This window comes from Numida meleagris, chromosome 7 (genome assembly GCF_002078875.1).
Source record: "Numida meleagris isolate 19003 breed g44 Domestic line chromosome 7, NumMel1.0, whole genome shotgun sequence".
NCBI lineage: Eukaryota > Metazoa > Chordata > Aves > Galliformes > Numididae > Numida > Numida meleagris.
In genome coordinates, this window is record NC_034415.1 from 17,462,616 (window position 1) to 17,477,700 (window position 15,085).

The 15,085-nt window shown below is 37.3% G+C and overlaps 1 protein-coding gene across 22 annotated transcripts in view; it reads right to left on the reverse strand.

Annotated features, from left to right (window-relative positions):
• Positions 1 to 15,085, reverse strand: part of ADGRL2 (adhesion G protein-coupled receptor L2) — a 383,711-nt gene that overhangs the window by 122,328 nt on the left and 246,298 nt on the right. For all 22 annotated transcript variants that reach the window (XR_002441011.1, XM_021404127.1, XM_021404137.1 and 19 more), the window contains one exon: positions 2,188 to 2,360. Coding sequence is in view for 21 of the 22 variants with exons in the window: in XM_021404127.1 (XP_021259802.1) it covers positions 2,188 to 2,260 (73 nt within the window). In the remaining variant the exon portion in view is untranslated. The remainder of the gene's footprint in view (positions 1 to 2,187; positions 2,361 to 15,085) is intronic.

Consider the following 15,085-nt stretch of genomic DNA (forward strand, 5'->3'; position numbering starts at 1 on the left):
TTTACAATTAATTTGGTATGATTCTGTTATCTGCTCCCAATTTCCTTCCCTGTTTCTTTTAGCTGAAAAAGCAGCTCTTGTACAGACTTTAAAAAAGTAAATTCACAACTGAAGCATCAAAAAATTGCTACTGGCTACTAAAAGCAACAAAAAAAAAAAAACAGGGACAGAACAAAATGAACTTGAAATATTACAGATGACAATGAAAATTAGCTTTCTGCAAATGGAAAAGAAAAAAAATCAATCCGCAGAAGTTCTCAGTTGACTTTTTCCTTTCCAAACTCAGCTGATAAAATGCTACTTGCAGCACGGTTTGCTACTGTTGCCAACTCAGAGTAAGCAAATTGTTAATCTCCTTTTCCTTTATGTTTTCAAGAGTTTTCAACCACCGCATAGTATTAAACTGCAAGTAATCTGGTGAATCTTTCTAAAATTCAATTGTTGTAAATCCCTCTACGTAGTACAATAACAGACAAAAACCTTAGCATTTTAAAGCATAAATAAGTACCTCTAATTCCTGCACACTAGTGCAACCACTTTGGCAACATAAGTACATTTAAAATTCTCACACATTACTACCTCCTAAACAGTCTTTCATGAAGTTTATAATTCTCCCAATACACATTTATCTTCCCTACCTGCCTAAAGAGACTGAAAAGTACTGTACCTTCCAGCAGGGACTTTTCATACAAAAGTGAGATTCTACTCAAGACCACAGACTTAGCAGACACCAAGAGAGCAAGCAGTACAGCAGCTACCAAATCAGGAGATACGATCAGTGAGGATACCATGCAAGAGCTGCAACGTGCCTTTCAAAGGCAGTTTTCTAACAGTATCCTAGCAATGTTTAAGAAGAAAGAGGGGAAGTAGGAGAAACTGACTGTGAAAGCTATTTAAAATGAAATTAGATTTCATTTCAGAAACCTTCAGGAAGACTCTTAATATGTACTCCTGGCTATATTCATTTTATTTTTATTTTATAAAATAACATAAATATATATATAAAAGCAATCTATTTTAGCAATGTTTGTCTGTCAAGATCCAAATCTTAATCTGGAATAGATGCTAGGAAATTACACCACAAACGTGAAAGACCTTATATAATATTTATATTTTTAACCTTTAGTTTTACCATTTTTAGGGACTAGATCTTTTGTGTTTATATAGATTTGGGAAAAAAGAGAGGGGGAGGCTCAGCAGCTTTCCTGAAGTATCTCTAAAAATTCAGCTTAAAATTCAATGAATTTTAACAGTAAGTATGTGTCTGCTTTAAAAGACGGTGAGATCGCACCACAGATGCACCAAAGCAGCCTATATTTTATATACCAATTACTGAATAACGTTAGAAGGCACAGAAGTACAATTTTACTACCAAACCAGAATTTTCACCTGCAATCTAGTAGAATAAAATTATTAAAACCAGAAATAGCCTCAAGTTCCTTACAAATATTTGTCAATAGAAAATTAAAAACCAGGTTTCCCTGATCATTCATTCATGTTGCTCTGGCTATTACTAAGTGAGAGGTCTATAAGAACAGCTGGGAAGACAGACTAATTAAATAAAATGGAATTTATGAAGTTTTCTTAAAAAAAGGTTTTCTTTTCCTCATGTCCTTAATTGAACAGCTATTTTAAACACTACATTTGATAGCAGTGAAGTTTTTTGGTTTTTTTTAAAGCAAAAATTTTTGAGTAGATGCTATTCCTGTAGGAACTTTGAGTTCTATTTCCTGAAATTAAATGTGCATAGCTCTGATCTTAACGAAGTGAGTACTGTTTTCTTTTCATCCAGCCAAATTAGAAAAGCAAAATAGGTATTCCATTTGCACTACTTAGTTATTTTAATATCACATTTAACATAGTATACATTGGTCATAAATGGCACAATGAGAACAGAAAAAATGAAAGATAAATAGATGAATTCAAAGATAAGGAATCTATCAACCAGATTAATATTGTCTCTTTAGCTGCCTGAACTTTACAGTTTCAGCATACCACATTGCATCGAAACAAAAAAAAAGTTTTTTCTTAAAAAAGAGAATATTTGAATCTTACAAATTCAACTTAGAAACTGACACATACACTCTTAGTTTGAAATCCTAAAACTTTAAGTCACCTAATCGAAATTAATTGCACAGACCATTCATCTCATCTGCAAACTCAGGCATAAAACAAACTAAAGCTTACCTTCAGTACACTGCAGGAAGCTGATAATGAGCAGGAACCAAAAACTTTGCATTCTGCAGCCAGAAGACACCATTATTGATCCCTGTAAGAATTTTCTTTGTATTCCTTAATGAATCCAGTTATAAAAGCCCAGCATCATCGAAACCAGTGGTTGGCATTATTCATCTTCATATCTAGAGGAGAGGATTTGGAAAAAATAAAAAAATAAAAGAAAGCTCATCAATAGCTGAAACACCAATAATTTGGAATACCAATACTTGACATGAAGACAGAAAATGTTAATAAAAACTGTCATGACACCTGTACTGTAGCAGAGAATTTGGCAGGTTTGTGGGCTCTAATCTCTGAAGGTCAGTGATCATTAAATGGAATGCCAAATAATGATACATGCTAAAGTTGAAAGTAGGAATGCTATTGATGTACATGCACTTAGATGCATGAAAAAAAAAAAAAAAACAATTTACTCTTAATGTAAGATATTGGATTTGTAGATGTCTAGGCAAAGCTTTTCCCATTCTTCCAAATCTGACACAATCGGCATTTCTCTACCTCAAAGAAAAGCAATAAAATTAAGTGCAGGGCAACTCCGTACACCCAGTGATTCACAGAACACAGGGAGCAGCTGAGCCGTGCAGCAGCAGCAGCACCGCTGCAGGACTGGCCGCCACGCCTACGGTGCTCCCTGCTGCGATGCACAACATCCTCAAGCAAATAACAGCAACTCTGACAAAAGCGGTTCTGTTAGGAAGCATCTTTGGGACTCTACAGGCTAGCGCATCCTTGCACAATAAGCATCTACAGAGAACAGGAAACAATGAGCAATGCTCTACTGTCATTACCTTCTGACAAGATTTGTCTCTGAGAAGTACAAACCAAACTGCTCCTGTGAACTATGTGCCAAAGTTTTAAGAATTCTATCTTTCACATTTGACAAATACAATTATAGAAAGTTCCACCTGATGAGCATCCATGCACATCTTCGTCCCTGTCCCACCACCAAGGCGGCACTGTGCTCTAACTCTACTAGAGTTAATGTGGGAAGCTACACAGAAACAAACATCAGTATAAAAGTATAAATTATTTTTAAGCACAAAAATTGTTCTGCATACAGATACACAAAACAACTCCAAGAGAATGACTGCACATAGAGCTGCATCTGGTGCCATGCTGGCTTAGTCTTTTCAAGACTGGGAACAGGACTGCGCTTCCATGTGCGGACACGTTTCTGCGATATCTGAAGCTACCATTAGTTTATAAACAGACGGCTACGACTGTGCCAGAGCCTGTGAAAATGTAACTGGTAGGATCCAAGAGCCACTTGTGAGTCTTATGAGTACTGGAACGTGTTTATGGCTTTAAAAATATATTTACCCTCTTGCCAAAAAGAATTGGAAAAGATAAAAAGCACGTAATCCCAGGGAAAGAAATTCTATGCAGATCATTTCAGAAATGTAACTCCTTTTGTATTAGTCAACGTTAATATTAATCAATGATAAGTTTGTTCCCTGAGCACACAGACAGCAACAAGGCTGATACTTTTTTTCCCCGAGGACAGAAAGATGGGAATTAACAAAAAAACATCATGGAACAGTTTCTCCAGCAGTAAATGAAGGCAATATGATGGCGACAGACGAGGAGATCACTAAACAGTAAAGTAGGCTTTTTTGCTTGGCCCCTATGTAAAAGGAGTGGTGCCGCTCAGTGCAGGCATCTCCCTTGCAGAGTACAAGCACACTTCTGATTTCACGCACAGGAAAATGAAAGGGAACTGACATCTGAGTGCAACTGATTTATGTTTGTTTATACGTAAAAACAAACCCTTTTTCCAATTTCCAGCTACAAGCAGGTGCTCCTCAATCACAGGTGCTTTCATTTGTACATATCTCAACAAGCAGTGTGCAACAGCAAGTGGGTGCATCGGCCTGAGTCAGCCAGAGGGCTCTCCTTAGCACAGTCTTGTGTGCCCGGAGGTAAAAACTGTGCCCTCAACCTAGAGGGTGAGATACCAGCTGCTACAAGACAACCAGAAGCAGTCAAGAAAAGTCATATTTTATCTCTAGACGTTTCACACTGGGCTGAGAGCATTTTGCAACTGAAAAAATACGCATCTAAAAATCTGCAAAGGATGTGCTGCATTCAGCAGAAATTACGACAACAAAAACAAGCAAACCCACCATGCCTGAAGATAGTTTGGCTAAAGCTTGGGAACAACTTGGATTATTTTTCACCTGCAGCACCAAAGGAAAAAAAAAAATCACAGAACTACTTCAGAGACACTACAGACTAATCAGTTTAAATTCAATAAGCAATCAGAACAATCCAAGAGAATAAGTGAGGAACAATAATGGCTGTATCTGAAATTAAGTCAGCCTTCTGATTGTTCCCAGTCTGTCCAGAAGATCTGGACTTCCCAAGATTCCATTTTTAGCATTATTTCCACAACACACAGCCACACTTCCAGATTCTGAGATATCTTTCTTTGCCTTCAACTGGATAGTGACATACCTGTGCTTTAGCATCCTTCATCTCATTGCTTCTTGCAGTTTTTGTATCTGAGAGGAGTATGGGAGCATTGTGTTAGAAACAAAAGCAAAAAATCAGAGCAGCACCAGAGGCATCTAACATCTTCCTAGGAAACAGCTGCAAACAGCTTTTGGCAAAGACTTGCTTTTTTGTTTTGTTGTTTGTTTCTTGTTTTTAAAAAGAGTTCTGACCTTGTAAACTAACTTTAACTATTCTAATAAGAGATGTTTCTGAAAGTACATTGATGTTTTTGTCATATCAAAACCAGCAAAAACTACTCAACTAAGAATAAATGCAAATTATTTTAGGACAAATGTAAGTACTTTCTGCAATGTATTGTTCTCTCTAGATTGTTGTAGCATACAGACATAAAATTGAACTCAGCGTTCTGCTACAAAAAGAATTCAAAATAAACTAACCTGCCTAACAGATTATCAATGACATGTTTCCTAAAAAAGCAAAAATAAATTAGTCAATGTTTTAAAACAGTGGCAACAGGTTTTAGTTTTGCTTCTTTCTTCTCAATAAAAATTAACAACTTCCCAGTGAACAATTTTTAATGCAACCTATCTACTTGAGAAGCTTTCCACCTTCAAACAAATGTACACTGCTACCATCCTGGACCAGCTATTTATCAACATAGCAAAGGCTAATCCTGAAAAAGGTACCCAGACATGAGCTGGAGCCAAAGCCCACTTTGACTCCAGACGCTGCCGTCACTCGTGTCTTCCTGACTATGCATCTGTCAGAGATACGGAGACTGTCAGTGGAACCTAACAACAACAAGAAATCCCAAACCAAACAAGTAGGACCAGGAAAAGCCTTATTAAGTTACTTCTTTGTAAACAGAAGAAGTAGACAGTGGAAAGCGGCTATCCTGCGCAAATAACTTATTTCCCCTCAGACCTTAATAAACCTTTTCTCTGGATCACTGACTGCTCGGGCTTGTGGGTGGAGCAGAGACTCCCTAGAGCAAAAGGTTGCTTGAATTTCAGAGTGCAATAAAAGCTGCCCAGAAAATTTCAGCTGTAACTTAAATCCCTACCTCTGGGCCATGCTATGGTCTCTCACAGAAAAACGAAAAAAGACACTGCTGCTACCAGAGAGACTAACCTTGTTAAATTCCTTTGCATATGTGCTGTTAAAGGAGGCTAGATCAGTAATGGAAGAGTTGATGTTCAAACCTGCACCCTTCAAAGGTACTGGGCATCCCTTAATACTGTATCCATAAGCTGTGCTCCAAGTCCCCAACATCTTAGCACCTTGCCTTGCTTCCTTGTTCTGCGATACTTCTAAAACTTCTTACAGAAAAAACAGTGCTGTAGAATACATGCCACTGCTGGTCAGCTCCCACCCAACAAGCTTGCTCTCAAGAGCACCCCAGAGATATGAGAAAGCTGCTCCAAGCACACTCCTTGAAACACTTTCATCTTAGAAGAGAAAGACCTCTAAAGGACGGCCGCTTCCAAACTCCACTCTGTTTAACCTTCCCAAGGTTTTATTTTCAAAAGCAAAAAAAGGGTCTTTTAAGAGCTTCCGGACAACTGACATAGCATGCTCAAGAGCTGCCCTTCCCCTCCTGTTCCAAGCTTTTCAGGCAGTTAAGCCAAACAGGACTGCAGAGATGTCTCCAGCTAAGCAAGTATGTTTTCCTCTAGCTAAAAGTCTTTCAGACTAACACTGATGTATTTCACAATGTAGCGCTTAATTTTCCAAATGGCCTTAGAAACTGTGAAGCGTTTGCAGTCTTAGTTTAGTTCTAACATCTCTATTACACAAATCAGAATTACACTAGCTTTACTGATGGCAATGCACAGTGAGGTAAGGAATGCCAGCCACAGCCACACAGCTCATACATGCTGAGCACAGACCAGGCAGCGCCCCTTATAAATCCTGTATGACCTACCTTGCCACATATGCAGCACTCCCAACAGCCTTTCATAACCCAGTTTATGAAACAAAGTAATTCTGTAATATATCTGAGACACTCCGCAGTGGAAAGGAGGGGGAAGAGGAGGCATATGTGAGTAGATATATATTCATACATTATAATAAACTGCACTGTCTCCTGAGAAATCATGTGTCCACGTGCCTTCCCATCATGAGGCCTTCCCAATTAAAAAAAGTTAAACTTCCTATAATCTGTAACGTGAGAATTCAATTAGTGCAGTGTGATTAGTAAAAGCTTCTAAGCTACACTAGTAAAAACTAGAATGAGACTATGATCCAAGATACACAGTCTTATAAGCATCTACAAGACCTAGATCTAGTTTATGTTTAACATACCTTCAGATACGTTCAATGAGTTATTCCCAAGTCCTCAATATGGTTATTAATGTAAGTCAACCTTTGAATAATTGTTACATTAGTGCTACAGTACCAGGTTGCAAAACTTTTCAAAGCTTTGAAATCTTGGAAAAACCGAACACTGAGGACAGTATGACCCTGTACTGGTTTAGTTAGCTTATTCGTGGCAGCTATGATAAAGAATCAATGCCTGATCAGTTCCAATTAAACAAGTCTCACACTGAGAGAAGAAAGGAAAGGCTAAATCTGCCATTGATTAACAAAGACTTATTTTCCATTAAAAGCAACCCAATGCTAAAAATGTACTGGAGCCTTATCTTCCATTCTGTACTCAATAGTCCCTGTTAATTAACATTTTGAACATTGGATTTTTAACCCAAAACATCTCTTTCCAAGCTGCATGGAAGGAATATTTATCAGGGAAGGGAGTAGCACAATAATGAACAAGACTTGCCCAAAGTCATCCAATCATAAAACAGAAACAGTGATTTCTATGCACTTGGCTGCCTTGTGCTCTGAAGTGACATCTCCATGCTGAAGGAAAGCCTGAAATAGAGTGCAATAAACAGGTGTACCCTAAACTTAGAATGAACACAAAAGTGCCCACCCTCACCACTCTGGGTTCCCAGCTAATGAGAGCAGCAGATTATTCAAAACGCAAGACCTACCTATGCAAGACAACACACTAAACGGTGCACTGACACAACTTTAACAGTGCAACACAACAGTTCAGTCCATCAGTACGCAGCAGCTCAGTGGTCTACCTCAATCATTCACAGAGAAAATAAATAGGATTTAAAGAGGAAGATATGCAGATTTTTTTTTTCTTTCTCATCCAGTCCAGCGTGGCGTCACTCTTATGCTTTACAGACACGTTACCCAAACTCCATTCCGAACAAGGCTGCTTTGCCCCATCTTGTTAACACAGGATAAAGCCTAGACACTCTAGGGAGTTTTCATTCAATAAGCCAGCAAAGTAAGCCTTTGCTAGCACTAATAAGAATGGCTTTCTTTGGCTCCAGGCACTCTCCTTTTGCCAAGACTCAATTTCTCTTTTTGCCTTTGCTAAATGCTCCTGAATAGGAGGGGGGTAGGGGTGTCACTCAATCCTCATTACAAATTTCCTGTATTTCATTTGAATTGAGGTGGTCTGATTGAGCAGTACCATGTCAGCTCAAACAGCTAAGGTAAAACCTTTTTAACACTTCTGCCCTCGGTGTCATGAAATCTTCTTGGGGGTCTCCAAGATAAATCCCCAGCATCCAAAGAGCAGGGGAAGGAAAGAGACACTGTAAGTCAATTACAAGCCTTATCGGCTGTAATATCTGAGTGTCATGCTGAGCATGTTAAATATGCTGATCGCTTTGGACACCAGAGGCACAGTCTGAGGCTGTTTGCCATTCTCTTCATTAAACTGTAAAACAAATAGCTCTCATTTTCAAACCTGCGTAGCTCAGACTTCATATATGAACATCAAAAATAAACAAGAAAATAATGAATAGCTATAAAAAACACACAGAGAGCCCTATGACAAACTGAAAGCAGTAATCGTAACAGCTGAAGAAAATTCAAAGGCTTTTCAAACTTCTCACAAAAGAGAGATCCTCAAAATAATCTATTTATATTAAAAGATATCATTCCTTTCTCATGAAAAAAAATCACCACGCTAACATCAACCAAAGACACCACAGTCTTGTAAGACAGTAAACTGTTTGCTGACAGTCTTGACAAGGCTTTGCAAAGGCCTGTATTTCTCAAAGCTGTTATGCCACTTAGCTGATCTTTTCCACCCCACCCCCCTCCCATCCAGCCTTTTTCACAGCAGAAAGCTTGTCTGAAGTGGAAGCAGACTGACAAAGCAAACCAACATGGAAGCGAGCTGGGGCAGCAGTCCTACAGGCCCCAAGTCTATGTGGTCAAGTGCTGTGGTGACAGAGGGCCTCATTTGCCTTCCAACCTCCCATTGCTGGGCACCAGCAGAGAACTGGGCTCAGATACACCTTGCACAGCTGACGTAAGAGATGGAACATGCTCATTAGATCCTCAGATAGCCAGGAGTAACATGCACATGGTCTGCTAACTTCCAAAATCAAGTTATGGTCTAGTGTGGACAAGACCACAGAATTTTAATGCAGGCTGTAACTGGGTTAAGAGAGTTGTTCAGCTCCAGTACATGGTTTTTCTTCATGTACATACGTCTGCACATCTCTGTTTGGGAGCACCAGCCCCCTGAAACGACTGCATTTCTACATATATGCCAAGAATATCATCAAGATTAATGAAGGCCCTGCAACAGCATCCACTGTAAAGCACCCTGTTTTCTACCAGTGGTACTTCAGATCAATGTATGCAGTCTGTATTCAATATAAATTATACTGTTCAAGTTTTGAGAAGAAGCTTATGCTGACAGCAAAGTCCCTTTTGATTATTTTTTAAAATTCTGTCAAAATCTTTTGATGTCACCACAAAAATACCAACTTGTCCAGAAGTAAGTAAAAAATATTTATCATTTTTCCAAAATCAAAAAGCAGGTGGTAGAAAAATAGGTACACAGTGCAGTAGATGTAATTTGCGGTACATTTTATGCTTACAGAGGAATGTGGTTCCAATGTCAACATCTGCGAGACCCTGGCCTAATCATTGTGCAGCGAAATATGAAACAAAATCAATGGTGGCACATAAGATGTAATCTCCACTGTGTTTGGCTCACTGCACTGAATCCGTGACTCATAAATCACTGTTACTTGCCATCCAGTGAATCAATATTCAGATTCCCTCTTGGTCTATACGTATGACCACTAAATGAAATAATAATGACCAAAATCTGTCACATATTAGGTTATCAATATTACCAAAAAGGATTTCTTGGGAACAATGAGGTAATCTAGGATAAAATATATCAGATGAGTTTGGAAAGAAATGTGAAAAGCCTCCAGCTAAATACAGACAGCAGGAGAAAGGTATTTTCAAATACCTTTTCTTTCATAATTTCCTCAAGTACTAGAATTTACTATAGCATCACAATACTGCATTTGCTGAAAGACTATTTCAATGATACATACTTATAATTAACTTTTGAAGCATGCTGTACTTCAGCATTGTTCTTCAAATAACCCCTTCTAATATATCACTAGTTTTGTTTGTGTTTTGTTTTGTTTCTTTCCTGTGAAGCATTAGTATGATATGTTGATCAGTTTTGGTTGTTTGCCTTTTTTTTCCCCCCCTCAAATCAGCAGCCTGACAGTCAAAAGCTCCAGAAGTCTACATTTTAGTTCCAGAAAAAGCCAACAACATACACTTCATAAAACCTTATCTCTCACGTATTTGTCAAACCATTTAGTCACTAAAAGGTGGCAGAGAAATCTGCAAAGTGCTGCATACAATTATCTCCAAATCAGTCATGAGCGATAGCATTATCAAAATCTGAAATGTTGACAACAGAAGAGGGAAAGAAATTGTGGACAGCTCAACTATGTCACCTTTGAGAGAAAAATCAACCAAGAAGGTCTTCAGACTACTTTCTAAACACACGTGAAATTTTCCACATAAGCATGATTTACAGGTAGAAATGTCTCTAAACTTATGTAACCCTTTGGAAGACTTACATACGCATACTGAGTACATAAAGCAAATGCTGGCAGAAGACATACTAGTTTTTTTTTTTTTTTAATACCAGTAGGACTTAAAAGTAGAAAGCTTAAATCTCAAAACCCATGAAATAAAAATAATCAGCTCCCCTTTCTTTTCCTTCACTCATAATCAGCTTTTCTAACACATACACACAGCAAAATCAAGAAAAGAAATAAAGGCTCAAAAGCCATAGATGCCAGTAGTGCGTGGATGGCACTAATGCTTCCTTGCATCTACACAAAAACATACAGCTGATCTGCCCAACTATTGCTCACATATCACCGAGACCGCAAAAAACATACGCAATGGGCATGGGAAATCTTCAGTATCTATGCAAAAAGTCCTTGATTCTGCAGAGAAATAAAGAGCTCGTTTCTGCTACTGGCTCTACAAAGCTACTTAATGGCACAACTATAGTTAAAAGTATTTTACTGTATAATTTAATGAGCAATGAACATTTAGGTGACTATTCTTCACCAAGCAAGGCAGCTGGATGACTATCAGTCAATGAATTGAGGTAAACCATGGGCATTTTTATTTATTCAAACTATAATAGAAAAATACAAAGCTATTTAAGTCCATTTTTAAATTCCCTTTTTAAAAAGGCTAAGTTGAAAAACTATAATGATTAAACTTGGAGATGTTACGAGCAAAAAGAACTCTAAATGATAATTCAACAGAAAAGTTCCTACTATTTGCATGTACCACTGTTTAAAACTGGCACTTCTCCCTAGAGTCCTACATAGTATTTCCTCTTCCCTGTGAGGGAAAAGGAAAATGTACTTTGGAAATAGCGAAGGTCTGTGCCTTGCACTGTGAAAAGGGAACGGCTGCAAAGTGATGTATTTTCATCATTAAACAAAATGGAATGTAGGTCATCTCCAGCACTGGCATAACAGCCACAGCGAGTGCTTGAAGATACAGGATCACTCAGTCACTTCCACTCAAATAATTTTGAAAAGAATGAATGGAAAATTATTCAGCGGAATGAAAGAAAACTTTACATGTTTAATACATTTTTTGTATACATCTATGTATAATATAAATATATAAAATACATATCTATATTTCATATTCCACACATCACAGGAAAAGTTAGATACAGCATCAAATGAACACGTACTCTCTAACGTTACATGGTTTTATCTAGCAGACCGAGAACTCTGTCACACGTTTACAATTTCTTGTAAAAAAATGTAGGTCTTGTTAGCTCAACATGACAGATATCTCTACTTTGAAAATAAATATTTGTTTTTAATTAGGTTAGGTTATGGTTTTATATAATAGCTTATTTAGCCTTTCCTGATTATAAACACTTGATGGCTTTTATCTATAGTCTTTTACTAGAAACTAAGAGAATTGGTTTTTCTGTTTGTTTTTTTTTTTGTTGTAGTTTTGGTTTGTTTTTTTTTGTGTTTTTTTTTTTTTGTTGTTTGTTTGTTTGTTTTTAAATAAAATCCTGCTCTTCATATGTTCTGCTCCAGTTCATGAACTCTAAGGGTAACTAAAAAGCAAAAAAGTCTACATTTCTCTATCAACAATATTTATAAGTGAACAGAGTGGAAAGATTACAAAATTTGAATATGAACATTATATTACGGTAGTAATAATCTAGGTGTTTTACTGGGAAGTGAAGTGGATTACCGTAAATGAAATTTTAAATGTCCTTTCCATTTTACAGATAACACAAAATGACTCTTTTCATGTCTACAGCGATAAGGATACATGTGCCACACATTTAAATAGTACCTTCACCCTATCCAACCCTGCTCATGAATTAATAATTCAGTGACATTAATACAAGAAGATAAATGATAAAGAGGTTACAGCACAAGGGCCAACAGTACACATATACTTCTTTTAGAACAGCTAATACCTCTCTGCCAATTACAGTTAAAACTTTTTAACAGTTTTCAATGGCATTTTTACAATCTAAATAGCAGCTTATGCACACACAATTTCACACAACTCAAGCTTAATAAATCTCCTGCTGCTACCAAACAATCATTCTGGGGGATTAAAGTGCAACATCTGCTAACACTAATATGCATTTTACATAGCAATATGTATAAAAGCAGTTGTTATCAGTCTTCTGAAAAAGCTTCTAGACTGGTTTGGCATAAATTATACCTTTATCATGCAACTGATAACTTTAGCTACCTTACTGTTACTGCAAGCTATCTTGCTATATAGTGGAAAAAAATCAACCAAATTGTATACTGACTGCAATTATCATTCATAGTAGAACAATCTTCACACCATTTGAAATATAAAAACGTACGCATGCAAAGAATTGCAGGGAAGAACACGGTAAAGTCCCGTAATTTAAATACTTAAGAGAAACTGAAGCTCCCACTCTGCTTACAAGAGTCAATTTCTTTGCTAATACCAGTTATAGCTTTTTAATTCACACTGGGCTTTTTTAATTTTCATTTGTATTTCCACCAAAGCAGAATCTACTGTGAAAGAATGCATGCCTTTCCAAGACATAAAAAAAACATCAAAGGTTTTATTTAATTAGGAATTTCAGAATAAATTTTTAGGTAGTTTGGCAAACGAGCATGCTTTGGAACCAAGAGCTGTGTAACGTCAGCTAGAGCCAAGAGCACAGTTGGCAAACAGAGCAGAAACTTTTATGTGCAGTCCTGCCAGTGCCGCTCAACCCCTGCAGCTCAGCTGTGGACAGCTGAATAGCAGAGCCTGCCAATCACCCTACTACACCCTGAATGAGACAGTCATACTCCAGCTGGTATTATCATTTGAGAGTAAAGCAATTTTCAAAATGCTTTTTTTTTTTCCCCCAAAACAGATAGAGAGGTTATTTCTAGATCACTTTCTAAGCCCTACAATCTTACTACTTTTTCGAAATTGAAAAGAATCAATAACCAAATTTGCAATAATTGCGACTGTAACACTTAAAATAATTTTGTCAAGACCATTTTGTTGCATGGACACATATGGGGCAGTATCAGCAAGCTCATTTCCTTCTTTCATTCAAAATGAAGTTTGTATCAAAGTACCTAGAGATATGAGAGAGCAGCAAACTGGATCAAATAAGTTTGCAGAATATATTTAATTTTTCTTTTTAATTAGCAATGAATCTCCCCAGATGCTTGCATTATGAATTGTTTAAACATGATTGTTTTAACATTATTTTTAAGTCAAAATATTGCTTTAAAAATGATTATTATCATATTCTCCTGACATATCCTACATTCTTATTTGACGTGTTAAAAGAGAGATGAAGAAAATCAAAGTAGTAAGATATTAAAAATAGTAGCAATGCCTATGCTTGACAACTAACACTCAGGACCTTTTGATGCTATCAGGTTTTAAAGTATCTGCAACTGAGGCTGAATTTAGAATTTAGGGACTGATGGAAAAGTGTACTTACAAAATGTAAGTACATTTAGTAGTTATTTGTTCTTTGGACAAATGGTTTCTTTATGTTGAAGCCTGCACCTACAATTCCCACATGCATTTCAAGGATCGGAATCCCTGTCACTAGAGGCAGTGCATGGGAATTAAGAGCCCAAACACTTCAGCACCACAAAGTCTTTCTTCGTGATGACACTTTGACTTTTAGATTAGCATTTTAAAATGAAAACAATGTTTAAATTATTTCTTGCTGCCTGCAGAAACACAGCTTTACATTAAAGTGACAAATTCATACCCATTCTCTTTAGCATAGTAAAAGACAATGGTGGCACCGGGCTCTCCATTGAGGCTGTCCCCACACACACGCTCCCTGCCACATGCCAGCCTTCCCACTCCTGCTCAGATTAGCTTTTGCTATTTCATCCGTTTTAACACAAGAATCAGTGCCGAGGTGAAATCAAGACAACGGTTCTGCTCAAAGATGACTGAATATTAAATATGAAATTTACCAGGTTTTAATCATAGCAGTTTGTAAACAGTGTAATATAGATGTCTGCCCTAATTTAGTAAGATGGAGTTCTCACATAACACTCATCAAACTGAGCACAAAGAAACCTGTTCTGGCATTTCACTAAATTAAAATCTTCAGTCCCCACAGCAAGAATGCACAAATTTAGATTTTATTAATACCTTAAATCAAACTCACTTTCATGCAAGGCAATTTACAAGTCATCTCCTGTGATAGCAAAGAACAGAATGGGGTCTTAAACATATTTTTACTGCCACTTTGAAGACAGTCTAACCTTTTGGTCTGATCTTCTATTTGTAACAAAAATGCAATTTCTTTGAAATGCAACAAATTCTTGCTTTCATGAATACAGTTTTAAGCCTTCAGCTACCACACCAACAGTGATAGAGAGGCTGACGGCACAACAGACAGGAGGTAAACTGAAGGTTGTCCCCGTTTAGAAGACACGTGCCTTTTTACCAGCTTCTCATTCACGGAGCAATATGAAAAACACTGTATCTTACCTAGATCACCGTATTTCACACCTTGCCC